Here is a 26,967-nt window from a genome sequence, read left to right as displayed (position 1 = left end):
GACAGTGCGGTGCTGTCTGTGTACTTGCGCTGTGGCAGTAATGTGTACTCCCCACCCCAGGGACCAGGGAACAGAGCTGAGGGTGACTGTCCTCACTGGGAAAATCTTCTCTAAAGGGTGCTATGACGTCCTTTCTTAATTAGGAAGGCTGGACAGAAGCTTGTCTTCGGATGACAGATTAACATGGACAATTTAACCAGTAACCTGATGAAATGAGTTCTCTGAAAATGCCTTTGGATCCAGTTTCAGCTCTGACTGCTTATCACATCAATGAATGGTGGGAAAGAAACAAAAAGCAGAGGCTCTCATAATTACTGGGTAAATCACTTAGCAGGAAACCTCTTGGTAACTGACCAAAAGCAGAGTTTGAATGATCAGGAGGGGATATGACCTGAGCTAATTGTTAGATTAATTTTTTTATTTTCATGACGCAGAGTAAACATAGGTCTAGCAAAGAGGATTCTTCACCTGATCTTTTCTTTAAACACAGGATCAGCCTACAGTGTTTGGAGATGTGGTAAATAATAATTATATATTGAAATCAGGTCTGTGAAGTGAACAAACAGGTCTGCCCGAGTGGGTAAATCACACTGTGGGAGAAGTGCATGGAGAGTTCCCACCATCTTCCATCAAAATTCAGGATGAAGAGTTTCCTTTGCTTCTGATGACATTCTCTGGGTGGGAGACCCCATGTTGTGTGAGGCCCCTCACTGGGAATCAGAACAGAGTTATTTGGATCAAGGCATCTATCTGCTTTAATTGAAGATTGACACACAGTTGCCTTAACCAACTTTTTGTGGTTGGTTTATTTTCTTATTTAAGGCCCTGCCTACAGCAAACATTAAAGCTTATGAGCTGTTCTTTAAAAAGTGCTGCTGCTAAAAAAAAATCTTGAGTCTGTTTGTAATGTTTACAGTAATTAAGCTGTCTCATAACATGCTTTATGATGTATTGGGTAACAGTTTATATCCTATGAGGATAAAATCAATGTGTCATTGATTTTTTTAAATTTCACTTCTTGCCCATAGGCTTTATTTATATTTATAGTTCATATATTTAGACAAAGATATTTAATTGCAAGCTAGTTATGTTTAGTCACGAGCTCTGTGTTTTTGAAAATACCTTTTTGTTATTATAAACTTAGTTTCATTTCATTGAGCAGCAACAGATCCTGTAGTCCATTGTAGTTTTGGTTTTACTTAGAACATAAGAATTAATCATAATACACTTAATTTATATCGTGCCTCTCAAAAGTGCTTTACAGTAGGTGTAAAAAAATCAGTCAAAACAAAAGGACGCAGTTATTGGGATAGCCCTTTACAAACTGAGGATATAAGATACACAAAGAGTTAGAGGTGCAGCGGGAGATACATGGTCATTAGAAATTGGAGAACTGGACTTAGACACTAAATTAAAGAAAGAACAAGAACAGACAGCAGAGAAGAGGAGGGCATTTTGCCCATCTGGCTTGTTTGTTTTTTAGTAACTATTTGATCCAAGGTTCTTGAAAGGCGCCAGGGTTGTCAGCTTCAACATTGTGGCTGGATATATTGACCCCAGCAACCTTTTATGTAAATATGTGCCTCCCGTTCTGCTGTTATCAGTTTCAAATGCACTTCTTCAAGGTTTCCATTTGTGTCCTCTGCGTTTTTACTGTTCACTCTGAAGAAGTCCATGGGGTTTCTGTCAGAGCCTTTGAGGATTTTGAGCGTTTGAGGCCAGAGCCTTCTCTGTTCCTCTCAGTGTACGAGATTAAACCTTGAATGCATCTGGTTGGCTCTTCTCTTGACTAATTCCAGAGCAGCAATATCCGTTTTGCAATGTGGTGAACAGAATCATGCACAATAGTCTAAATAAGGTCGTAACCAGTGAGTTAAAGGATGTGTTTTGAACTCAGTCCTGACATGTTGCTTTTTTATTGTTTCCGTTCGTTATCTAGAAGACATAACTGAATTGTCAACATGAACACCTAAGTCTCCATCCACTTATTTGTATAAAATATCATCTACTATGTGTCTGGCCAGTTATGCATTCTGTTTAAGTCATTTTGAGTCTTTGCATCTTCTACAGATATTTCTCATTACTATTTTGGTATCATCTGTAAACTCCACTATTTTATTACTTTACTAGAATCCAGATCATTGGTAGAAATTAGGAAGACTAGTGATCCTATATCAGATCCCTGTAGTACTCTACTAATTATATCACCTCAATTGGAGCCTTCACTCCAAATGAACTCCAAACTGTTCAGTTATGGCTTTGTGACCTTTAGAATACCATCATGAACTATTCAGAATACATTTGTTTTATAAGAAATTAAGGACACTAGGATACAGGGCATTTTTTCAGAATTGCTGGTTTTACAAAAGTCTCAGAACAACACTCCCGTCAGCACACTAAGCAGGAGATCGGACTGATAAGGTACCTCCACTGCGTATTTCTAGTGACGTTAAAACTGATTCAACAGGTTTTGTTTTTGTTCCAAAAAAAGACGTAGTTAGAAAAATGTTGTTTGTATTACATTGCCATGGGCGATCAAGAGTACTTTTTAATTTCCCGGGAAAGGCAGGACCGGTCTTTTCTGACAAGCGGCTCATCTGCTGTTTCTCCCCACAGGGGGAGATGGCCCCGCCGCCCCCGGACCCTCTGTTCGTCCTGAGGGGCTCCGGCGCCCCAGTCAACACCCTGCACTTCAGCTGTCGAGACGCTGTGAGCCCTCTGCTCTTCTCTGGGTAAGTGTGCACCGAGTCAGAGGGGGGAGGCACGACTGTTCTAATTACTGTACGTACTGCTCTAAAAACCCGGGTGTTAATCAGTCATAGAGTATTTCTCAGTCCTCACCCTAGTCTGAGTCACCACACATAGGGATATTGGGAAAGGTAACATGGGTTCTTTGTTTTTTTGTGAACAGTTTGTTGGTTTAGAAAAGACTGGGAAACAGCTTGATAGACGAGAGTGTACTACAAACTCAAAATCAAATTTCTGGACCCAAAAGTACAAGTGAGTTCGAAAGCCCAAAACGTACTATGTAACCCTTCACCATCAAATTACTGACATTGGCCGACCCTGATATACTTGGAAGAAGACACACATCTTTATTTCAGTAGGTAAACCTATTCTCATTAAAAAAAGCCTCTTCAGGAAAGCTCCCAATCTAAACTGAAACTGAAAGGAAACGGGTTTGGGTTCCTATGCAAGAATGCATCGAAATATAAGCAAGAATGACAAACTGCCTGGCAGATTGAAAAGGAAACTTAAAATATTTCCACAAATACAAAAAATAGAGCTCCATTCCCTAAACGTACGCTGGGGCCCTTCCATGCTTGATTCCTGCTGCGTTTTGGTCTGTTGGTGAACAATCCCAGTGGAGAACATTATGGATAGCGCTGGGCACTCTCGGCTCCAAAACGAGGGCTCTTTTGTCACTTGACTTTCCTCTCCTTTGTATTTTTAAGTAAAATGTTGGTCTCGTGAACTTGATTGGTCTGTCCCAGTTTCAAATGTGGTCTAGTTATCTAGTGTTAGCAAGGAGGCTGCTTATTTGTTGAGATAACACTGAATTGTACAAACACATCAAGAGATCCTCTCCAGCAACTCTGGAGCAATTCCCAATACACTGGTGCCAGATCAGGTGATAGGCATTAAAAATCAATACAGACATCCAGGATGTACCTAACCCATAACTGTGAAATACGTTAATTGTTGCCACCTTGCAATTTTCAGTGTACTGATATAGTTTTATAATGTCACGCATTCCTAGGTTTTAAACTGTGCATGCTTAAAGATGTGCATTCTGTGAAAGTAAATAACAGCCACCACTTTGCAGCTCAGCCAAAGGGACAATTCACATCTGGAATCTGACTACGCACCGTACAGAGAGGACTCTGGATGGCCACGGTGGGGCTTCTGTCCTGTGGTTGAGCACGCTGAGGTCCGCAGATACCCTGATAAGGTAGGAGCACAGCTGCAGGTCTCTCAGACCCGGTCTGTGCCATGTGTGATGTCTGTCTGATCTGGGCTCAATGAACAATTTTCAGCATTACTATCTGCTCATGAGAATGATTATTTAGGCAGATGGTATTGTGCTGTTGTTAGACATTTTAGTATTATTGCATAATAAGGTCCAGTAATAAATGTGCATTAATACTTTATTAACCCTCAATAAGAGATAAATGTATTTTAGATTAATTGTAGACTAGTAAGAAAAATGCATGTTATAGTAGTTTTGACTTGCAAAAGAGAGTATTCACAAAGGGAAACCTGTAAGAAATGTGAATACTGCATCACAAAGACAAGACAACAAACCAAGTCAATCATTTCTTCCTTGAAGAGTATTTGCAAGTATTTATGTTTCGCAACAGACAGGCTACTTGAATAGACATTAAATAACTATTTCTAAGTGGTCTATTCATTGGTAATATATTATCAAACTTTTAGTGTTGTGTTTATTATTCAACCTTAATAATAATAATAATAATAATGTTATTATTATTATGATTATTATGACAGGCCGTAAATGAACATAACTTTCAAATGTCATGAAATAAAGTTCATTTTCATTATATTTCATTGCTGGCTTTAGAAGTGTGATGCAGTTTGTTGTTCGGACACATTCACGTTGATCTCAGCCGCCGGCTAGCCAGCAGGGAAAGTGTCTTGTCTTTATAACTGGGCAGGGAGCCCAGCTGTGAGAGGCGCAGCAGGCCCGGACTCACAGGGGTTTCTTAAAGCCAGGGCCGTGACATGCGCCTGTGCACCTGGGACCTGAGCGAGGGGAGGCGCCTGGTGGCAGACTCCCTGGTGACAGGGAACGTGGGCTTCTGCCAGGGGTCCCTGCTGGACCGGGAGACCGGACACTGGCTGCTGGCGCTCCCCGGAGAAGAGCTGGCCGAGGTGAGGGCAGCACAGGGTCCTGCCTGGACTTCCGTCCCCACGCTTTATCCCGGGATTTCCCTGCATCCCAGAGTTTCAGGATGACCGCTTTTTATTTGAACAAGACAGTATTTCTTGAAGTGAATGCCGACAGAGGTTCGGGTCTGTCTGGTTCGTGCTGTTAAATGACACCCAGTGTCGTTCAGTGTGTAGGTTTTCGGGCTTCACCTCTGTTAGTTCATCGGGACTCCACATGAGAGAGCTGTCACGGCCAGTTCACATTGCTAACCAGGCTCCTGATCACTGCAGTGGGTTACCAGTGTCCAGCTGTTCAGTAATACTGGGTTGCCTCTCTGCTATTTAAGCTGTATTACAACAGCAGTAATAGACGTATCCATAGCTGCAGCAATAATAATAAAATAATAGTAATGGTCTGTATGTCTCACAGTAAGAAGTATCTTTCAGCCCCTTGCTGCTGGTCCTTTGCTGGACACACAAGGTCAGGAGTAGAAGGTAATGAACTTGAGATATTTACATAAAAAGGTGACAGCTCTCTTCTGGGAATCATTAAGGCCTAAGGCAGTAGTGACACCATTAATTTCCTCCTCATCTGTCAAGGGAAGGTTGAGTGTTTACTGAGTGCAGATTGTTGCCAGAATTTCTTACGTTTTAAAACATTAATTAATTGAGTAGGTGTTTTATTTATGGGTAGTTGTATGCCACACAAGAACAGATTTCACCTAAGGCAGAGTGTCTGTTAATGCCCTCTTTGTTGGGAAACCTGAAGTAAACATGGACTACAGATGTGTAGCACTGATAAAGTATTAATTCTTCTTTAAGTAAGATGTAGAATTCTGTTTTAAATTAGATGTATCTTTATAATTACAGCCCTAGAAGGTTGTTTTTAGACGTATGAACCTTGGAGTTGAGGTACAGAAAGTGTGGGATGTAAACACCATGAATAATTCCCTATTGCTCCTGATGTGTTTACTAGGTTACATGTATTGAGATGTGAACAAACGTCACAGTCGTAAAAAGTCAACTTTATGTTGGAGAACAGGAGTCATTAAGCTCTATTAATTACAGACAATAGATGAATACCTGTGGCTTTACTAATGCAAGATTAAGAGTAGTTATTACTGTTATAAAAAATAATTAATGGTGTTTTATTTGTCTTTATTGCTGTTGAAAGACTGAAGGAATCTTGCCACACTGCAATATAATCAAGTCATAACTTGATTACGAGCGGGATTATTTTATTTTTCAGTGAGAATGAGATGATTACCAAGTTGATGATCAAGTTGAGATAATTATTAAGTTGGCTCTTTATTCTATTAAGCAGTAAATGTGTGTAATTGCACAAAATAAACTAGCAGCAGGTAGCAGAGTCCGGAGTCCAGCTGGTCGTGGTGTACAGTGACTCCCTGCAGGGGGCTCAAGATGGGTTTTAACATTCCAGATACGTCCCAGATGCTTCAGTGACGCTGGAGAGGTTTAACAGCTGAGATCTAGCAATTACTGCGTTCATAACATTCTTTTAATGATGGGGTATAACTTTTTATAGTATTTACATGTGGTTTTTCTTGATTGCAGTTTACTGTACTGCGTCTTCACACACAATGTGAAATATCTACAAAGACCAGGGCTGGACTACATACACAGAAATTAAACTGAAGACTTAAACTGCAATCACATCTGAGCCACTGAAGAACCTGTGCAGCAAAGTCTCGTTTACAGCTACAGAACCGCCTGATTTTTTTTTTTTGTTCTACTTTGGAATCACCCTTCAGCAGCTGGTGCTGCATTTACAAATGTTGTAGCGTAATGGCCGAGTATCTTTTTTTTTCTCCCAACATGTACAGTTTCTTTAACAAAAGGAAATCGGATGGAGGACAGCAGAGGACGAAAAGGAAATAGAACATTCGAAAAATTAATCTTAGTTCAGAAACTGGAGCGATTGCACATGCCCAGGAGGTTGCTAAATAGTACGGTCTGCCTCCATGTCAGTCAGCTTGTTGTGGAACTGCTAGCAATCGGTGGCAAAAATATCCACACACAAGCCGTTCAGTTATTGGACCGTACAAAGCATAGAGGGAAGTTGCAGTCATGTAATCGCAACTGTTTGAAAAGATCAGATATTGTACTGTGTACATATTGCTGTGGATTTGAGGGATCAATAGGTTTACAATTTAAAATTCCATCAACCTGTCCAGGGTTTATCCAGCCTTGCACTCGTTTCTTGCTGGGACAGATTCCAGCTCCCCCACGACCCTGACGTAGAAGAAACGGTTTGAAAACGGATGCATAAGGTTTCAAGTATTGTTCGGGGTCCTGCGTTATATATTTGCTTTAACCAGGGCTTTTCATTTCATGCTGTTGGATCTCAAATGTCACAGCAGTAGAGAGTAGAGGAGTGGATTGCCATATGTACATGTAAATTGGAATTCTTATGTGCGCTGATCTCTCAGGACTTACACAGTGCAGCAGGCAAGACAATACAATACAACACGGTATTCCAAACATAATAAATGATAACAATAAAGTTGTGGAGAACAATAAATCTGTAGTAGTGAGAAAAAAACCCACAGCAAATGCATAAAAAGCTTAGTACAGATGTGCAGTGAGTCTGAGGCATTGCAGGTAGCTGTTGAGCTAGGGAGGCTCAGGCAGTGTGTGTAGATTAACACGGATCTTTCACTGCAGGTGCGGATCATTGAGCTCCCCAGTAAGATGCCAGTCTGCAGCTTAAAGCCAGAAGCCAAACTGGGCATGCCGATGTGTCTGAAGCTGTGGCAGGTAAGGCACAGCTCTGCCCAAGGAAAACACTGTTTCAGGTATAATAGCCCTATCAGTCAGCAAATATGAATCCACGGATGATTCACAAATTGTGTGATTTATGTGTAAACTTTCTTTTCTACCTTTTTATGTGGCATTTTTCTATTGTTAATCACAGCGCTGTAATTATGGAGTGAGTTTCACGGTTATATATCAGTTAACAGCTGGTGTCTAAATCCGAGAGGTGGGTACTGTTTTGTAAACACTTCCAAAACATTTCCACCAAAAGGGGGGTAATTATTATTATTATTGTGTGAATATATTATTTTATTCCTGATATAAATCAGGGCTTGACTGGCAGAAACTGTAGATTTATCACCAAAACACAATCTGGCAGCAATAATGTGTACAGTATCTGCATTTCTGAATTTGGTCATTCTTGGTTTTATTGCAGAGAAGTATATTTCAGAAGTATAACAACACTGACACTTTAAAAATCCAAAACCGTTATTGATTTGCCAATTTTCAGAACATTTTTGCCAAAGGTAAATGGTAAAATAATAGAATCTCAGGGTGGTGATGGTATCTTATGATAAGATTTTACAGTCTTGTCATAAAACTTTAATAATTTGGCCTCATAGAATCAGTCCTTCTTAGGGCTCTTCCAAAATGTGAGACAAGAAAAAGCAGCCTTTTGTCCTACAGAACCCCTTTCAGAAGTGAAAGTTTTAAGAAGGTTTAAAAACACAGCATTGTGTGTTTTAAAAGGAAGTCCAGTAAAATAATATGAATTATCCCACTGTGCAATTCTAAGTTTCAGCCTTCCTATCCAAAGAGTTTAATTTCTTTTGTTCCAGAAAAACAGATTCAGATCAGCATATTCTTTCATTTTTTTTCCTGTCATGGTGCTTATTTCTGCAAAGTGCAGTGGTTATATATTTAAGGGTTAATCTGAAACAGCATGCAATGGGCCTAAACTGAAGTCCAGGTTGTCTTATTATAGCATTTATATGATTGTCTGTCTATACCTCAGGCAATAAGTACCTATTACCTTCTGACACTGTGGTCCTTTCTTCTAAGCCTAGAATAAAAGAGAGACTGTGTTTTATTCTCCTATTGTCTTCAGTCTTTGAACAAGACTTCTCTGTCATTATTCTGGCAGTATCTTGCAGATTTATTAGCTGCATTAAAGAAGTAGCCACTAGTCTTTGAAGGAAATTAAATGCCATATTAAATAACAATTTTCTTTAAGCTTACCCCCCCCAAAACCACCCCAGCTTTTTTTGGAAATGCCATGTTTTTTATCAATTTAAATCTAAAGCAGTCTCTTGATGGGAAATGAGTTTCAATTCATTTCTGCTTCCTCTTTATCTGCTAATATGACCAGACGGTGGGCCAGAGCATTTGGGAAACTGCATCCATATGTTTTCTAGAGACTAAGGCTGTGAGAGTGCATGATGTATGATGTGTGAGGCTTTTAACATGAGCACAGGCTGCTGGCTGGGAGGAAACGTTTCTATACAGATATCAATCACTCTCAGCTCATCACCACGCAATGACATCATCACGCCAATGTTCATGCTTCTGATTTGTTCCTTATGTGCGATCCACCTTTTATTAAACTTTTAAATGAAATAAATAACTCCCACACATTCTTAGTGGATCCCCTTGAAACCAGTGCAAATTTCATTTAAAAAAAAACAGCCTTTACCCTCCATTTGTCCTATGTAGACATTAGCACTCAACGTCTTGAGTGCAGTAAAGCTTACCAGTGTGTTACTGAGACCAGATTCCACTCTTTTTAACCAGCTGTGAAATAGTAGCCCTTCAGGTCAGGTTTAATGCAGAAGACCTTGATATAATTTAAAGGACAGTCATGCCGCAGGATCATCGAAAGGACATGCAAACTGATGGTGTACAAAGACATCCATTATTGGTATTTTAAATAGTAAGCATCACAGGGTCGTTCCCTGCAATCTGAACCTCACCTGTTGCCTAGAGAGCCAAATGAATAGGGAGCTTAGTCTGCAGAGTCATCAGGCAGAGTTCCAGTGTGTTTGTGAGACTGGTGGAAGAGACTCAAGATTATTGTCTTGCAGTAGCGCGACCTCGTCTCGAGCTCTGGCCCGATTCCAGTGCTTCGATCTTGCCAGTGGTGTGCAAGATGAGTCTTTTCCTCAAGTGTGAGATGTAATCCAGTCAAGCACCTCCTTGTAGAGGACCAACGGAGGATATAATGAATTAGGTGTCTGCCTGGGGTTCCGTAACCTTTGTCCTATGACATCATCAATCAAAAGGCTCCTACACTTAGCTACAGCTAGCAGGCCACAGAGAAACAGACGGTAATGTTTAATAGCTAGCTGGGAGGCAGAGAACTGATTTGCAGTTGTTTTATTTGTTTTTTATTCTCTAAAAATGGTAAGTGATGTATAAGGAGTACTGGATTCTGTCTGTCTATAATTTATTCTAATGCTGGGGGGGGGGACTTCAGACCATTAAGGGGAAAGAGGATGTAGATTTTACAAAACTAGCGTAAATGAAGCAACAGTTTGTTTCGGAGCCCTTACACATATGGAAAGAGTTTTTCCGTTGTAGTTTTGTGTGATTTGGATGTTACAGCAATTGAGAGAGGACAGTGTGGAAAAATTATGGAATTTCTTAAGAAGTAAAATTTTGAAGAAGAACTAGAAGAAAATAGATCAGACCTTGTAGCCCTGCATGTTGCGGGCAGGTTAGTGACGATATCATAAAAGTAAAAGTACAATCCGGATTTGCTGCAGGACCGGACTCTCAAAAAACTGTTCAGCCTAAAACTGTTTTGCATTCATATTAGGTGTAACACTTTAAAACAACAGTTTCAGCAGATCTGAACACCACCCCTGTCACATTTCATCCGAGATAAATGGCTTCCCGGAGGGTCAGGCCGTGTGGATGCTTACAGCAACATACACCTCTTCGACTGTAAATTTTAACAACCAGCCATCCCCTATAGCACTGCAATAAAATACGCACTCTTCATCTGCCAGCAACCTGGTTAGTTTATATTTATCCCATAATATGATTTATAGGCAGGCCATCCCTAGAAATTTCACGGCTTCCTCGATTTGTGAAAAAATAATGAATGTTAGGAATTTCAATTAAGTTACATTCAGTTAAAGGGATGCACTGAATTGCATTTTTTTAAACTGGTTGCAAAACGTACCGCAAAATAAACCCTGCAGATTGCAACTAAAAGGGAACAAACACAAAGATGCAGAGTACAACTCACTGACAAACTGATTTGCACACCTTTTAAAAAGACAGCTGTAACAAAGGCTACAGATCAAAGCTACACGTGATAGAATACTGTCAGATATACAGAGAACGATTTAATGGTTTTCTTTTTTTCCCAGTCTGGTGAAAACGTACAATAAAAGAGTGAAGGTTTATTGAAAAAAAATCTCGAGAGCAAACGTGTCGTTTTATGAGTTTCTCATTTACATTAGAGCCAGTGGAAACGCATGCCTCTGTTTGATTGTTACAGATGAGGAGAAAAGTGACAGACGCTGTAATTTGCTGCAAGTAGGAGTCACTGATTTATAGCTCTGAAAGCACAGCACAAGGCCCTGGCATGCCGTGACTCTGATAAGCAAATAACTTATTCTCTATGCACCTAGCATGTGCCCTGTATTAAAACATCATCTCTCACGTCTGTGTTGGCTCTCTCTCTCTCAAGCCTGACTCCGGCTGCGGTCCCCAGCTACTGGTCGGCTATGAGGATGGGACGATCGCCCTGTGGGATCTCTCGCAGAGGAAGCAGCTGAGCCACCTGGCTGCCTACTCCCAGCCAGTCATGTGCCTTGACTTTGACCAGGGGAAGTTAAGAGGTGTCTCAGGCTCTTCAGAGACCGTCATCAAATCCTGGTCGCTTGATGGACAGCAAAGACTCCAGGTCAGGCCGGGTGACCCCTTGGAATGCCACTTCGCCAGCTGTGCTCTGCCGCTCTGATATGCTGGAAAAATATTTAGTCACGAAGAGGAGTTTCTGCAGAGTCCAAGCTAATTAATCACACGCTGGTTACAATGCAGGCAGCTCAGACTGAGCTGTCGGTTGTGTCCGTCGTGTCACTCTGGGGAAGTTCAGAGGTTTTAACAACTCGTACCCTCACTGGTCCTCGGAGCTTCACATAGGGTTGGACTGGGTAAATGTGCTGGCCGATGTTAGATTTGTCTAGTATCCCAAACTATAATTAGTATCATAAAACACATTGTATCGGAAATTCCTTGCTTAGAATCTGTACTAAATATTGGAAGCTGAACTCTGCTGTTAACATTGCTTTAGTGTTATTTCCACTAAGAACATTTTTCCATTTTTTTCAGAGCATAGTGCAATCTGCATTAGAGTTTTTCATTTTTTTCCATGAACAGCTTTAAAAGATATCTGATTTAGTTTTCAAATGTGATCCCATAAAGCCGGAGTGCCAATTTTCTGAAACACCCAGTTTAGTCTTAGTTTATTGAGTGCTTATAAAACAAATCTACAACTCCTAAAAAAATATTTGAAAAGAGCAACCAACAGGGGCCTTTAAATTAAACTAGGGTGCACTGCAGTGTGAAGGCCAGACAGCCAGCTCAATTTTTCTTACAAAAGTATTTTTGTGCACAGCCATAGCTCGGCAAGTACAGTTGTTGCCTCCGTTGATGAATGACTCAGGAGAGGTAATAAAAACAGCAAAACCTTAGAGACTGTTAACAAAGCAAAAACCACATCTGCAGCGAAGAGAACAGTAGTGCACAGTGGGAAGGAGTAATAAAGAATGAAAAAAACTACCGTCTACGACTACCTAAGTGCCTTCAGGTCCGCTTTAAAGATCTTTCATTTACCACGGCATATTGAGAACATCAGGGAAGTTTCCCCTTGAATTTGAGGTAGGTCGGAAATGAATCTGCCAAAACAAAGTTAGATTTTCAGCTTGCGGACTGGCATAAATGTAATGTACTCTAAAATATGGCTACTGACGTGCTGTTTCAAGGGCAGATGAGGAATACCACAGTCTGGGCATGGTGTGGAATTCATGGCACATGTTCATTGTCCCTTGTCTGCAAGCTGGGCTGTAGAACAGCCACCCCAATGTGTGTGTTGATTAAGTTTGGGTCCCCTTGGTCGAGAGCCGTAGAGATCTGCACTGTGATCTGACAGATTCTCTGCTCTCTAGCCCTTTCTAAAAGGAAAAAAAAAGATTAGCGGTGTAAATCAGGCATGGATGCCTCTGAGCAATGTTTGAAAGATGATGACAGCTTTCACAGGTGTAACACAACATTACTAGAGACCCTGAGAAATCAGAAGTATTTCGACTTGCAGAATGCAAACTATCCAAAAGTTACACCCCCCCCTCCACCTGCATAGCAGGCTCTCTAAGTCTGACACATGACTTCAGCCAGACCTGGTGAAAATCAACATGGCCAAATTAAAATGTCGTGGTGTGGGAGAGAAAGAATGATCCCCTGATAGGTGTGATTTTGTATGAGCATTTCAAGCGGATTGTCTCTTTCTTTCTTCCCATAGAAGCAGTGAAATTGGGAATTGTGCGAAAGTGTCGCAAATCCAGAAAAAAGCTGCAGATCTCCTTCTGGTTGAGTCACTGTAGTTACTGATGGTTTGTGTAGGGTTTGGTGATTGGTGAGGGTTGAGATAGCATGAGGTGTAGATTCAAAACCTGGAGCTCTCTCTGCTCTCATTAGATTGAGTGTTTTCTGTGAATGTTTTTGACTTTGACAAGAAAAGTACCATGTGTACTTTTATTGGACTTTATTAGGCACAACCCAAGGGAAATTCAGGGAGCAATGGAGGCTGTTTTTGCATTATTGTCAAGGATAAAGATGTTGCATTTTTTGGAAGAAAAATTAATATTCATCCACAAAAAGCATTGATCATCATAGTGTCTGGGAGATTGCAATAGAAAACAATGTGTGCAATAATTAAAATAATCATATTTAAAAATGATTGCATATTTGAATATTAGTATAACACTAATTTAGCTGCATTCACAAGGATTGGATTGGACTTTTTTGTACTGTTTTAACAAACGTAGAAGGAGGGGACAGTGTTAATTGAACAGCCCTGTTTGTTTTAGGATTGAAGGCATTCTCAGACATCTCATCGCTTACCCCTCGCCAGCAGCAGAGCTGTTGCTCACAGAGAGCGAGGTTAAGCACTGACAGTTCCTTTATAAACAGCCACTAACATTTTTCACTTAATTCTCGGGACTGACCTGCTAATAAAATAAATAAATGTGTTCCCCGGCACAAACTAGGGAAACAAAAAAACAAGCCCAAAAATAAATGAAGACATTCAAACTATTGTTATTCAGGCCATAATGGAAACCAGATGGCTTTATTCTGTGGTGCATTCCGGGTACTTGAGGTAATTGCACAGTTGAAGTGGTCAGTTTATAATTTGGCCTTATTTGCCCAGGTCCTGTGGTTTTGTGCGCACCAGGTTAGTGGAAGTGTTGGGCAGGTGAGCTGTACACCAGTCCCTCGGAGCTCACACCTACGCTCAACATTGCCCTGCCCACAGCTCCAGAGCTGCAAAGCAGTCTGCTGCTTTCAGTCATCTGGCTGGAACAATAGGACTTATTTCATTAAATTGTCTACATTCCTGCTTAGATATTGAATGCACTCCAGCTGCAGCATTTCACATTTAGAGCACAAAAGCTGTGTTTTCAGGTTGGTCGACCTGAAGTGTGTTTGTGGGCTGATGTGTTTTTGTGTGTCCCTTCTCTTTTACTGAGAATCCGCGGTGTATGATCGCAAAAGCACCCCCCACCCCCACCCCGATATTAATTTAAAACGCTGAAGGTATCAGATTTTCTTTACAGGAATGATAATAAATGGGGGAGAAATACTTTACAGCTTTCTCTGCTAAAGGGCTATTTTTCTTTTGAAGACAGATCCTATGAAGTTAATTTTATGGTTCGGTCTTGAAACAGTGGCCATCCACATGCTTTGTTTCAGCAAAGGAAAAAGGAAAGGACCAAAAAAAAACACAGAGGTGCTGGAGCCTCTATTTTGTATCCTTTGGTTCCTTTTTTGAGATATTGATAGAGGCAGGTAGGTCACACATGTGACCTTACTGCGGATTTTTCACAATAAAGCATGTCTTTGCATCCACATTTACAGATGAGGAACCCTTCCAGGGAAATCTTGAATCCGCAAAAGCTTAAGGAACGGTAATTTTGTAGCAGACAAGTTTTTTTGCCTCTGTGTATTTATTCGTCTCATCTTGTGCTGACCGGATCTTTCAGCGCAAGAAGTAATTCATCAGGGTTGCTTAAGGAAACAAAAGTTTAGTTTTCTTCAGTAACACAGGTAACTGGTATCTTTTGAACACGCACCCTTTAAAACGTGTTGTAGTTTATTCACATTTATTGACAGAGTCCAGTGTTTTAATGGTTTCTACCTGGTGATTGAGTGTTTAATGGTGTACATCAGGTATTTATGCTGGCTTCCACTGTAATATGGCTCCTCTGAATTGCTCCTTTTTGAACTGTTAACTGTTTGAAATGTAGCCCTGGTGCAGTCCTGTGGAAGAGAATTATACCAAACCGGAATTCTCAACATAAACATTAACCCTGAGTAGTATTTTAGTCCTGTTGTACTCTAAAGCCAATTAATTTTCCAAAGTGATATTTATTTTCCTAACAGCTCCATCATATGACAGTGCTGCCAAGCTTCTGTTCATCTTTGCTTTAAACGGCCTAACTGATCAGCTCAGTCGGACCAGATTATCACAAAGCCTTTGCAACTTTGCAAAGGTCTTTTGCTTTGGATAAATGTAAGTGTATTCTGGCCTGCAGAGCTGGACACTGGAGCTGGCCTCTTGTCACTGGGACAGCTAAATTGTAGGTGTAACAATAAAACTAACCCTTATCCTTTAAAGTTAAATGTTTTCTCATTCTACTGATGATATAACGAAGCAAATAGCTACAAGTGTTTACATCTAAAAAACTTTTAGGAATGCAATGTGTTAAATAGTTTGTGTCTGTGTATGTGGCTGCATTGATTTCAGTGTTTTAACTTATCGGCATAAATTTAAGGAAAACTTGTATATTTTTTTCCCGCCTTTGCAAATGTTAAAAAAATCCAGAATGCTTTCCTTATCACAGAATGCTGAACTGTGCCTCGTCACGCTGTCACTCCTGCATGTAGTCTGTTGCTCTACACTGATGGTTTTTGTGCTTGTGGTTCTTCAGCTGCAAGACTCGGTAGAGGTGGTCAATCCTGGGATATCCCAGCTCTCTATCCGGGAGGACCGGAAGATCTTGGCTTCAGCAGGGTGGGATCACCGCATCCGGGTGTTCGGGTGGAAAAAGCTCAAGCCGCTTGCTGTTCTTCAGTATCACATGGACAGCGTGCACTGTGTCTCCTTCTCAGACCACCGGGAGCCCAGCCAGAGGCTGATGGCCGCTGGGTCAAAAGACCGGCGCATCAGTGTCTGGTCTATATATACCTCGAATTAACACTGACCGAGAACTGCGCAAATGACCGGCGCAGCAGAGCACCCCGGGACAGGCGGACTGGACAGGAGCCAGTGTGGCATTGCTGGACTGGGATGTGGGATTCTGAAACACCGTTGTGTAGCATGTTGGCAAAATGCTCATGGACCACTTTTGCAACATCTGTATCTTTGTTTCTCAATGTGCTCAGAATATTGAAAGGTTTCTGAACCTGTCGATAAATGCTCCACAGCACTCTCATCCTGTTATTGATTTCACTTTATGTGGTGGGCCTTCTGTGGCCCCTGTATTGAAGTACATTTTGCCTTCTGCATAAGACAGTTGACTAAGCAGTTGTATATAAAAGACAGGTTTTGTAGGCAGTGTATTCTCTACCTTCTTACAGTTCATGAACATTTAACCTGCACTTTATACATTTGTGTAGCTAACGCTTTTATTCAGAGCAACTTACATTTATACAGCTGTGGCTGTATTATTTTACTGGAGCAATCCGAGTGAAGTGGCTCACCTGGATGTGAGCCACAGTCTCCCAGGTTAAAATTAGAGGCAGTGGGCATGGTGACTTAATGCAGTATTTTCAGCCTAGTGAACAGAGAAATCTGCTGAAATCCCGTCTGTTATTGCATTGGTCCATGATTGAACACGACGTTGGAAGGTTGATGTCTCTGTACAAGCTCTGTATGCAAATAAAATAGGACATCTAAACAAAAGCTTATTATACATAAATAAGAGTAAAGGTCATGTTTAATTTCTGGTAACAATTCATTGAAAGGGCTGACGCACAGTTCAAGAAGTTTTAATCCATTATACTGCTAAATAAGAAGAATTATTTATTTTGTTTGCTTTCTCTTGATGGAGATGTGCTTCAGTTGAGTTGAATTTAAACTATAAGTCGCAATGGATGACTGTCTGATTTGTTTTTTTTTCTATTCAACATTGGCCTCTCCCCTGACCCAAACCACACTCATCAAACAAGCACTGCTCATCTAGGCACCGACAGCGAGGACAAGAGGTTTCTTTACAAGATCGATTAGAAACCGTCGGCTCTGTTTCCATCGGAAGAAAAAAACAGCAGAGGAGAACAGGGGTCCACATCCAGCAGAGCTCCATGCCTTTTTCAAAAACTGGACCATGAATTCTGAAGTTCAGGTAGGAGAATCAAGCAAAGTGCTTTTTGCCTGTAGCATAAAAGATGACTTAACTGCATGTATGCAGGGCATTTTGTCCCAAAGAATGCCAAACCACTTTACATATAGGAGGAATTCCACCACACCAGCAGAGAAGGTGGAGAAGTGAGAATTTATTTCTCAGATTGAGTCAAGACAGAAATTTAGGAAGACCATTTTGTGGTAAGGAAAAGTACAATTTGGCTGGGAAACAGCCCTATACTTACAAGCAATATTTTGGTATCTTTAATAGACATGTACTCAGGTCTTTCTGTCTCATCTGAAGTACCTCCTATAGTGCAGTGTTCCCATACTGGGCCATTAGTAAACTTCTGTTCCAGAGGAATTAGCACCACCTACTGGTCCACTAACACCACTTGCAGCAGCAGCCCTTCCCATGCTGACCATAAATAGATTATTGTTTCTTCAGCCAACCTGATGTTTAAAGCTTTGCACAGTGCCTAAAGTTATGACGCAGTGTACTGCTGTTCTTTCAGAAAGAAATATTCTTTCCAGATCCTTTTTATTCCTTTACATTTCTGAATTTTGGAATGGATGATTTTTTTGGCCCACTCCCAAGTGTGTAATGTCTAGTTCTCGGTCAACAAGGGTTTATCATACAGCCCCTCCAAAACCAGCTAAAAGTGAGCTTCGTTCAGAGTCATCTCCCTGCCACACACTGGACTGATCTTCCAGCAAGCTGAGCACAGAGTGGACGTTTCATGCCATGCACTCATCACAGTGTTAAATGAAGCATTATCTTCACCATCTCTGCATGTGTGTGATCTTCCCATGACATTGCGCTGTTTTGCTTCATAATAAATTGCTTCTAGACTAAAGGCTCGATTGCATAGTTTTATGTTTTTCCTCCACTATAAAAATATAGGTCATTTTGGGTTTTTGCAGTTAATGCTAACTTAGTCCCAGCAAATGAAACATTCAGTCTGGGTCCTGGCTACTTAGTCATTGAAGATCCTATGACATTTTCAAACCTGTAAATGGCATAACTCCACTGTCGCAGTTAAGTTCCACTCTGGGCATGTACGATCTGTCTTCCCTTCTCTTACTGCCTGAATGCTACAGAGTCTTGATTTATGGTCTGTTTGCATTTCTCGCATTGATCGGTTCGTGTTTTTGAAGCAGCAACCTAAAAGGACTGACTGTCCTGCAGGTGTACAGGTGTACGGTCACTCAATACAATAAGCATTTGCTATGATAAAGAGCTAACTAGCTCCACAGATCTCGGATCATGGGTGCTTGGCATGGTGCCTTATAAATTATATATACAGAGACACAACAAACAGCTGTTGGTTCCGGTACTCATTTGTGTTTTTAATGCATTTTAGCATATAATTGGAAGGCATTTGTCGGTTTTTGTTTTAAAAAGCCTTTCAGATTACAGGGTACAAAATACTCTACTTTATCCACCAACAGGACCTGCCAGCGTTTTTGATCTTGTGTGGTAATTATCGGTGGCACAGATATGTAGCTACAGAATACAGTGCCTTAAACTCAAGAAATACGTCTCATTGCCTCGCACCTCAGAGGTGTAATCCATGTTTATCTACAGATGTGCTCAAAGGGTGGGCTCTCGCCCGTTTTCAGGTCCAAAACCGCAGGGACGTTGTTTCCCGCTACTCGGCTTTCTCTTTATACTCAGGTGGATTGTGTCTGTTTTTAAAAAAATGAGAGACGGAATCTGTCATCGGGGGATGAGGTGTTAAAATGGAGAATGTGTTTGTCTCACAAAGGAGCTGTGTTCAAGGCGATGACATTTGAGTGGTCGGAATGCACCTTTAATTGCACAATTAGAATCAGTGGATTAGGCAGCAGAAGGAGAAACAGCAGAAGGAGCTGTGTTAACTTTACAGTGTGGGGAGAACAGTAAGTGGTCAAATAAAACTGTAAGGTGTTGCAGCATTCATGGAACGCTCAGGCTGGGCTGAAGGTACCATTTTCTTAAAACATTTTCAGTCTCAATGTTCAGTCCTACCTAGCTGGGTGATTTCTGTCCTCAATGAGCTGTCTGCTTCTGCTCACCCCACTTGAGTGCCTCTTCATTTTATTTTGATTTTATTATTATTATTTCTGGATGCAATACTGCTGTTTTGCATCAGCCTTAATACTCTGCCAGCGTTTTGGCAGGAAAAGCCACATTCCTTTTCCGAGACCGCCTATGCAGGTACTTTCACGTCAGTTATCTCGTCTCTCTTCCTCTCTCCCTTGCAGAAGTACTGTACCTGTTAACCCCTTTCATTCTCCCTGCCTCTGTGCCAAGACCTGTCCATTTCAAACTGGCGTTTGCAGATCTGTGGAAGCTGTGCTAGAGTCCGTCACGAGCTGTGTGTGTGTACGAGCTAGCTATCCACAGAACTGCTTGCTGAATGGGATGGATTATTTTGCAGTGTTTGCCATCCAGTTTTGATGGATCATGGTGCCGGTTTGAAACAGGCACAGTGCAGTACAGCATGATACAGGCAGTGAGAGCATGGGAAGTCAGGACATTAAGCATGGTAGATGTGCGCGAAAGCTCTATAAAAACTTGTTAAAACACAGTACCTTTAAAAAAAAATTATATTTCCTTCCAAAGTAATTGTATTACCTCCTTCCTAATAGAATTCCGCCTTAAATTTCATTCTACTTCATAATTAATATTGAGAGACAATTAAAACGATTATCCTGCAGAGGAAGTTAGGAAGCTGTATTAAGCTTCTCAGAGTGGCGGCATTGCTAAGCAGAATTCTTGGAAACTTGTAGAGCCCGGGATGTGGCAGGGTATGGTTAAGATCCCTTCATAATGCAAATCAGAAAAACTGCAGGTTTTCCATATGGTCTGTAGGTGTAGTGCATAGTCCCCATGAATCTATCTGAAAAAACAAACCCGCTTTTAACTATTCCCTTGTGACTTTCGCAGCCACTGATTTCAAAGTGTAAATTTATGACTTAAAAAATATCATAGCTATGTTTTTGTTGAATACTGCTGCTACTGCAAGAGCTACTAATAAGTGATTGCAGCTGCAAACAGCAATGGGATTATATTCTTCTGTATTTTACAGAAATGCAGACATAACTTCAAACACCACTGAGACGTTCTGCCTCATAAAATTTCTGTCTCCGGGGATAATCTGGCTTTAAGTATCTCGTTGTATTCTCCAGGAAGGAGGACTAAATCAAAGGCTCAGTCTGTACTTGTGCAGAATAATGGAAATGCACAGCATCAGAGACAAGAGAAAAAGTTAATTTCATAACCTTGTACTACAACCCCCGACACCCCCACGTTTGTCCATGATCTGTGTTATGACCTTGAGAATGCATAATAGCTTCCTACTTCTGCACACTTTGAACAGATAACAAAAGCCGCAGGGGGGAGTTTCCGTCTATTCTCTGATAAATCAAAAGTGCCTCAATTGCTGCAGATGTTTGCTGAATAGACCTGAGACCTGGAGCAGGGAGGAAACCTCATAAATCACTTAATAATAGATAATGTGGGAAGTCAATAAAAGGAAAGGCCCATCTGAAACAGCAAACGGACACTTCTCCTCGTGGCCCAGTGTGAGCTGTGGTGGGCCGGCTCTGTGTTGCTGCCTTTGCTGACTTAGAGGAAACCTGCCCTGTCATGCTGTGTTCCGCACTGGGTGATTCAGCAGGGTCCAGTCACAACTTTCTCAGCTTCTCACCTAATGGGGCAGCGGATCATATGTTCCATTGAGAAACAGCCTTGTGTAGCCAGTGACCCGTAGAAAAAAACCTGAAACGTTAGGAGGTAGGAAATATGATGTAAAGGTGACATTAAAAAAACAAAGGTACACATTCTCTTCAAATTCAAACTTAGTACAGAGATGCAATAAAGGCTGTGTGGAAAACTGTACTGAGCAGCTGATCCAGTGTACACTGGTCTGCACCCTTGGGTGATTTGGGGAAATTGGTTTGAGTTTCTGCTCCTTCATTAAGCCCCACTCAGCTGTGTAAATAATTTGTATTGAACTTTTGATTCCATTTTTGAAGAACGAAGTATTCCTCTCTGTGATTCAGATGCATCCTGTTGATAGTTCTGTTATTTCACTGCTAGAATAGTCCAGCCTAGTGTTCTGCTGTTGCGACAGCCAGGAGTTCATACAGAAGGGTGACAGAGCCAAGTACAATCGTGCGCATAACTAGCAGTGCCTTTTAGAATCCCTTTCTGTTTCATACCTAGAGTTTTAAAATAGTCGGACAAGCTCAAACGTTTTCAAACGTGTCATTTTCCTGAACTCAGAACGTAGGCATATCCATTTTCGATTGTCTGCCTTGCCTTTTCTGTACCAAAGTCCCTAAAAATGAGGGTGTCCTAAATGCCTCAGCTGTTGAAGGCACTTGCCTGAGTTCAGGTTGAACGCTGTGATCAAAACATTCAGACCCGAGATCGAGACTCTAGCCATGACTAGGATTCCCCGTCAGCAATGCGTAATTGTCTGGGCACCACCACTGTTAGGCCAGGACTCCCTTAGCTCTCTGTGACACAGTGACCCCTCTGGCCACAGGGGGACTTGCAGGCATGAAGAGCTGCCAGTGGGAGACAAGCTTCTCCTCCAATCAGAACCTCCGATATAGGAGTGCTGCCACAAGATCCCACAAGATGATTGGCTCACAGGTAGGTGGGTCAGAGGAGTCCATCCACGCTCTTTCTCTCCCTGTGTGCAGCTGCAGTGTTTGTGACTGCAAGCCAAGATGTGAAAAATACAACCACAACATGGGTTTTTCCAGATGTGGTGGGGTAAACAAAATTTGAAGCTTCAGAATTTTAAACGCTAAACACCTTACAGTGTTACAGTGAATGTGCTCAAAAGTAAACTGAACTGAACGCTTGCCGTAGATCTGTCGTCACAAATGTGCCGTGAAGTGTCAAGTGGTCTCTCCAGCAGCAGCATTGTGATCCTCATGTTTCTTTTCTTAAAATCAGCACTTGAATTTCTCAGTACGCGATATTAAAATATACACATGCATCCATAGTGATGTGCCTAATGTAAATTATCTGTATTCAACATAATTATTGCGTATAATGTATAATGTGTATCCCTGTTCTGTCAGAGCCCATCCTCTGTGTTGTAGAGGAAAGTATCTGGATCGTGTGGTCCTTGAAACCTGCTTCTTCCCAACCGAATGACAGTGCAAAATGGCTTTAGCTCCTCAGATCCATATTAATTACAAACACAAGTCTGAAATAATATTTTTACACTGAAATCATTTGTTGAAATGTAATCATTATATGTTGCTCTTCTATTAAGTGTGTGTGCCATTTCTTATTACAGTAGATTATAAGGCTTTATTCAGTTTCTGTGTCTAATTGAGTTACCTGTGCACTTCAGCTGCAGACGGTAATCATACATTTTTTTTAAATTATGTAATGATAAGCCTTTGCTTTACCAGATAAGCCTGTTGAGAATAGATTTTCACTTCCAACAACGGACTGACTGAGAGTTATATAGAAGACAAATGCATAAAACATGAAAGAAATAAAACACACCGAATTGGACAGTAAAGTGTTGGTCAAGCGCAGGTGTGAGCCAGAAAAGATGGGATCACGCAATAGAAAACATGCCCTGATACAGAGGTGGAAACTGAAAGCCACTCTAGATAAAGGAGTTGGTTGAGCTATAATTGTTTCCTGTAAATACAGTATTATCACAAAATGCTTGGATTAAAATTGGTCTGAAAATCTCGGGCACATGAAGTTGGCACATGGGAGGAGGTTATTCACCACGTCTGGTTCATTCGGTATGCCACTGCCCACCGCATGGTCACAGAATGAATACGGAAAACAGTCTGGCCCTTCAGGTCATTTTATTTCATGCGATTGTGCTTAGATTGCAGTCATGTGCCTTGTTTCCCTTCGTATCAGCACTTAATGTCAAGCTTTGTAAACACTGTAGGTTGCTCTAGATAAGGGTGTCTGCAAAGCAAATAATCATTAAGTGCGAAAGTCGGATCTCAAATAAATAGTATAATTTTTTTTTGCCGGAGGCCGATTAAAAATTGGACTTCACTGAGATTGCTGGCCAGGCACTGTTAGGCTCTGCTGATTTGTCATGTGCAGCTTTCTGACAGCACTCCCCATTTCTTTCAACAATCTAAAACCGTAGGTCCTCATTTTGTATGTTACTGTTTTGTTTTTCCGCAGTCAGCACAGCATTTCTGACATTCCTGAAACGTGGAGAAACTAATGATTTTGACTGAGTAATAACAGGTCAGGAATGACGAACCCTCCTCCGTGAGCATTCCTTGGGTTTGTACCCTACCTGGTTTCAGTGTATTGATGATTGTATCTTTTCAAAACGCCAGATCCCAGGTGTATGCCGTTTGTAAAAGGAATGGGATTTTGTAAGTGATCTTGGAAGAGACCATTAGACTTTGAATGTCTTTCTTTTCACTGTGCTTTAAAATCTTCTTTAAATTCTAAGCTACACGTTTCTGTGTAAAGGCCTTCATGTACAGTGCTCTACTGCTGTTTGTATATTGTTTTTCCTGGATTTGAATGCGCCTTAGTGGTTAAAATGCAAAAATGCGAAGCATAAAAGTCGAAGTTCATGCACATTAGTATGTACTGTATTAATACTCTGTACTGTATGTCAGCGTTGCATGTGTTCTACACTATCTCCCCTATAGTGGGCGCTTTTCCTGTGCTTTTATTTGTAAGAACATATTTTGTTAAAAACAATACTCCTCCGTATAAAAAAGAAGTTAAGGTTTGGAAACGACAGCATCCCCGCAGCAGGTAAACTGTTACGATCTTTTAATTTCGGCTCCATCTGTTTTATGAGAATGCAACGCAGAATGCAAATATGATTTACGCAGCTCCTTTTTTTTGTGAGAAACTGCAATACATAATCATACCTAAAACATAAGAATCAAAGTAAGGGCTTGGCAAAAATCAAATCAAATAAACACGCAAAATATCTGTAAGTAATTCGTTAGTATAATATTACTTATATAAATACATGTTGTTATTTATTTAAGGTTATTTCACACCAACTCGGAGTAATAAACGCGTTGGTCCAGATGGAGGTTTTTTTCTCTACGTGTAACCCATGTCTGTCATCCAGTCGCTCCCTTGATAGGTGAAAACCTGTTATTGTTTCTGGGACAATCTTCTCACGCACAGGGCTATCCGTGAATACATTTGTGGTGCTTCGGTTACATCCATCCCTAAAAATAATCCGCTGTATTACAGACTCTTCCTTTTTGTTGTCCGAAAACCCCCAATCACTCGTCGAATTAAGGATGGCCGTGGACCCTGCGTCCTCACCTGCTGCCCCCCGCTCGCAGGCAGTGATGAGCCGCGGCACAGGTTGTGCGACCGCTGGCTCCAACATCAAGGCGAAGCGCGGCGCGGATAAACACAGCTGGCTCTGGGCAGCGGAAGAGCCGCGGGTCTCTCAATGTCTTAGTCTTCCTGGCCGCCGGGCGCTCATTCCGTCCAGCCTGGTGTGGGCTCACGCAAAGGGAGCAGAATCCTCCAGACTCGCTTTTCCTGCCTGGGCAACACAGGAACCCCGAACGATCCCGATGCGGGAGATTATCGTTATCACAACCCCCCCACCACCACCATTAGAGAGGAAATGTTTTCATTGACGACAGAAAAAAAAAAAGAAAAAAAACCTTTTGATTCATCCTCAAGTATTTATCATTAACTGTCTGGTCTGGACTGCTGGGGTTTGTGTGCGTGCAAAACGTTTTTGTTTTTGTTACAGCACGTCCCCGAGATACTAAATCAGTTAGTTTGGGCATATGTCAACTAAACAACTAAAATATTTTAAGACGATATGAACGGCAGTAAATCGAAATTACGTTTCATTTATTCCGCGGGGGCTTTTCAATAGGCTGAATAGATACAGAATATCTTATTCTAAAATGTACAGTCCAAGTATTTTGCGTTCAAATGATCGTGAAATGGTCTGATCAGAATTCTGTTGTGGGTTTGACTAATTTTGATTCCTTTACTGGACAGGGTGAGCCAATTATAAAACAATTTTCATGTACACGGCTGACCCTGGAGACCGGATTATACAGCTGGGTGAATATCTTGTGGGACTAATAGTGTTTGAATCCACAGGCTTCTCGGGTCTGTCCAGAGTCCTGATGAGTAACCAAGAATACTGCCCAAGTCTCGCCAGGAGTCTCTGTGTTTGACTTTTTTTGTTAAGCAAACAAAATACAACCCTTTAACAACAATAACAATGCCATTATGTTTGTTTAGAAATATACGATACATACTCACATAAACAATTTAAGAAGGGACAGGAACAGCAATGTAAAAAAATCTTATCTATTTTGAAATTCCGATACGTTACTATTAACAATTTGTGTAGCTCAGAGAGCCAACTATCCAACTATAAATGGATGTGAATTGAACCAAAACACGAAGCCAAGGTTTGGTTTCGTTGGAAACCCGAGTCATTTTTTCCTCTAGCCTACATTCTTTAATGGAAACGTTATTTTTAGTCACATTAATAGTACCGTTTGCAAGGTTTTAGTTAGGATATGCTCAGCTGACGCAATGGCTTTATGCGTTACAAGATAGATCTAATAATGTCTAATAGCCGCGGTCAGTCTGCAAGTTTTCTTTTAGTTTGTAATAATTTTGTATTATTTTTATTATTATTAAAATGTTTTTTGCATTTGAAAGGTTCGTTTTTTTATTTTTAAAAAATCTGGGCCACGACTATTTTAAGGGAAATAAATTCATAAATATTACTAAAAAAACCTTTTTTTACATTACGACATAACCTAATGAGAGAGAAACTGTTGCGGATTTATACGTTCTTTTTGGTGCAAGAGCATATCGCTAGTTTTAAAAACATATCTCCCTTTCTAGAATGGGATTTTATTTAATAAAAATTGAGAACTAATTTATCATCATACAGTAACTGAAGCGTCGCAGAAACATACCGTCATTTTTAAATCCACTAGCACGTATATTAATTGACATTTTTAAGAAATACAGTTTTTGTCGCGTACGCTGTTTAGTTTGTTGAATTTGTTATCTCACACGTTTTACATGTAGTAGTCTTGAGTTACCCACACGGAAGGTCTCTAAACAGAAACGTGTAACAAAGTCTGTCCTCTCTAAAAACGTGTGGCGTTCAGGGTACTGCGCATGTCAAGCTGTTTTGCTCCCAATACAGAAATTATATGATCAATTAGGTGTCACCTTCACTGCGGGAAACATTGTTTAACCTTTAACCTTTCAGAAAGTCATTACCAGCCAGAGGTCGAACCCAGCTTCTGTCCTTTCCCCTGCAGGATTCCGACACCAGCTGCTCCCGAACAGTAAGAAAAAAAAAATACAGTGGATTTCCGATCCGAAATATGATTGATCATCGTAAGGGTGATTTGTGAGTGCATATATATATATAGTGTCTTTGACAGGACGGCATTCAAGTCTTCTACACAGAATGACGACATTGTGCAAGTTCAAGGGAAAGTCGGCTCCGCTTTGTGAATGAATGCGGAGAATCTTTTCTCATCTCTAGGAGGAATGGAACTTTAAACTAAAGGGACCTGTTGGTTTAGCTTTCCCAGTACGTCTCAGTCTGAACTGCACATAACATCAGTCTCATAATGTAAGCACTGTGAGTAATTTCACGCTTTACACACCTCTACATTAAATCTGAATTTCT

General features: G+C 41.0%; 1 protein-coding gene across 7 annotated transcripts in view; it reads left to right on the top strand.

Annotated features, from left to right (window-relative positions):
• The window catches only part of gnb1l (guanine nucleotide binding protein (G protein), beta polypeptide 1-like), a 33,327-nt gene extending 15,177 nt beyond the window's left edge, over positions 1 to 18,150 (top strand). For 5 of the 7 annotated variants that reach the window (XM_088935584.1, XM_088935580.1, XM_088935582.1 and 2 more), the window contains 6 exons: positions 2,617 to 2,732; positions 3,827 to 3,952; positions 4,731 to 4,893; positions 7,576 to 7,668; positions 11,363 to 11,578; positions 15,882 to 18,150. In XM_088935584.1, the coding sequence (XP_088791710.1) occupies positions 2,623 to 2,732; positions 3,827 to 3,952; positions 4,731 to 4,893; positions 7,576 to 7,668; positions 11,363 to 11,578; positions 15,882 to 16,148 (975 nt within the window). In that variant the 5' untranslated portion in view covers positions 2,617 to 2,622 and the 3' untranslated portion in view covers positions 16,149 to 18,150. Of the gene's footprint in view, positions 1 to 2,472; positions 2,733 to 3,826; positions 3,953 to 4,730; positions 4,894 to 7,575; positions 7,669 to 11,362; positions 11,579 to 15,881 lie in introns of those variants that run through there. The other 2 variants (XM_088935578.1, XM_088935585.1) reach the window with 2 other exon arrangements.
• The last annotated feature ends 8,817 nt before the right edge of the window (positions 18,151 to 26,967 follow it).

This window comes from Atractosteus spatula, chromosome 17, assembly GCF_055471065.1.
Source record: "Atractosteus spatula isolate fAtrSpa1 chromosome 17, fAtrSpa1.hap1, whole genome shotgun sequence".
NCBI lineage: Eukaryota > Metazoa > Chordata > Actinopteri > Semionotiformes > Lepisosteidae > Atractosteus > Atractosteus spatula.
Note: the sequence above shows the minus strand (reverse complement) of the source record. Positions and strands in the feature narration are given on the sequence as shown.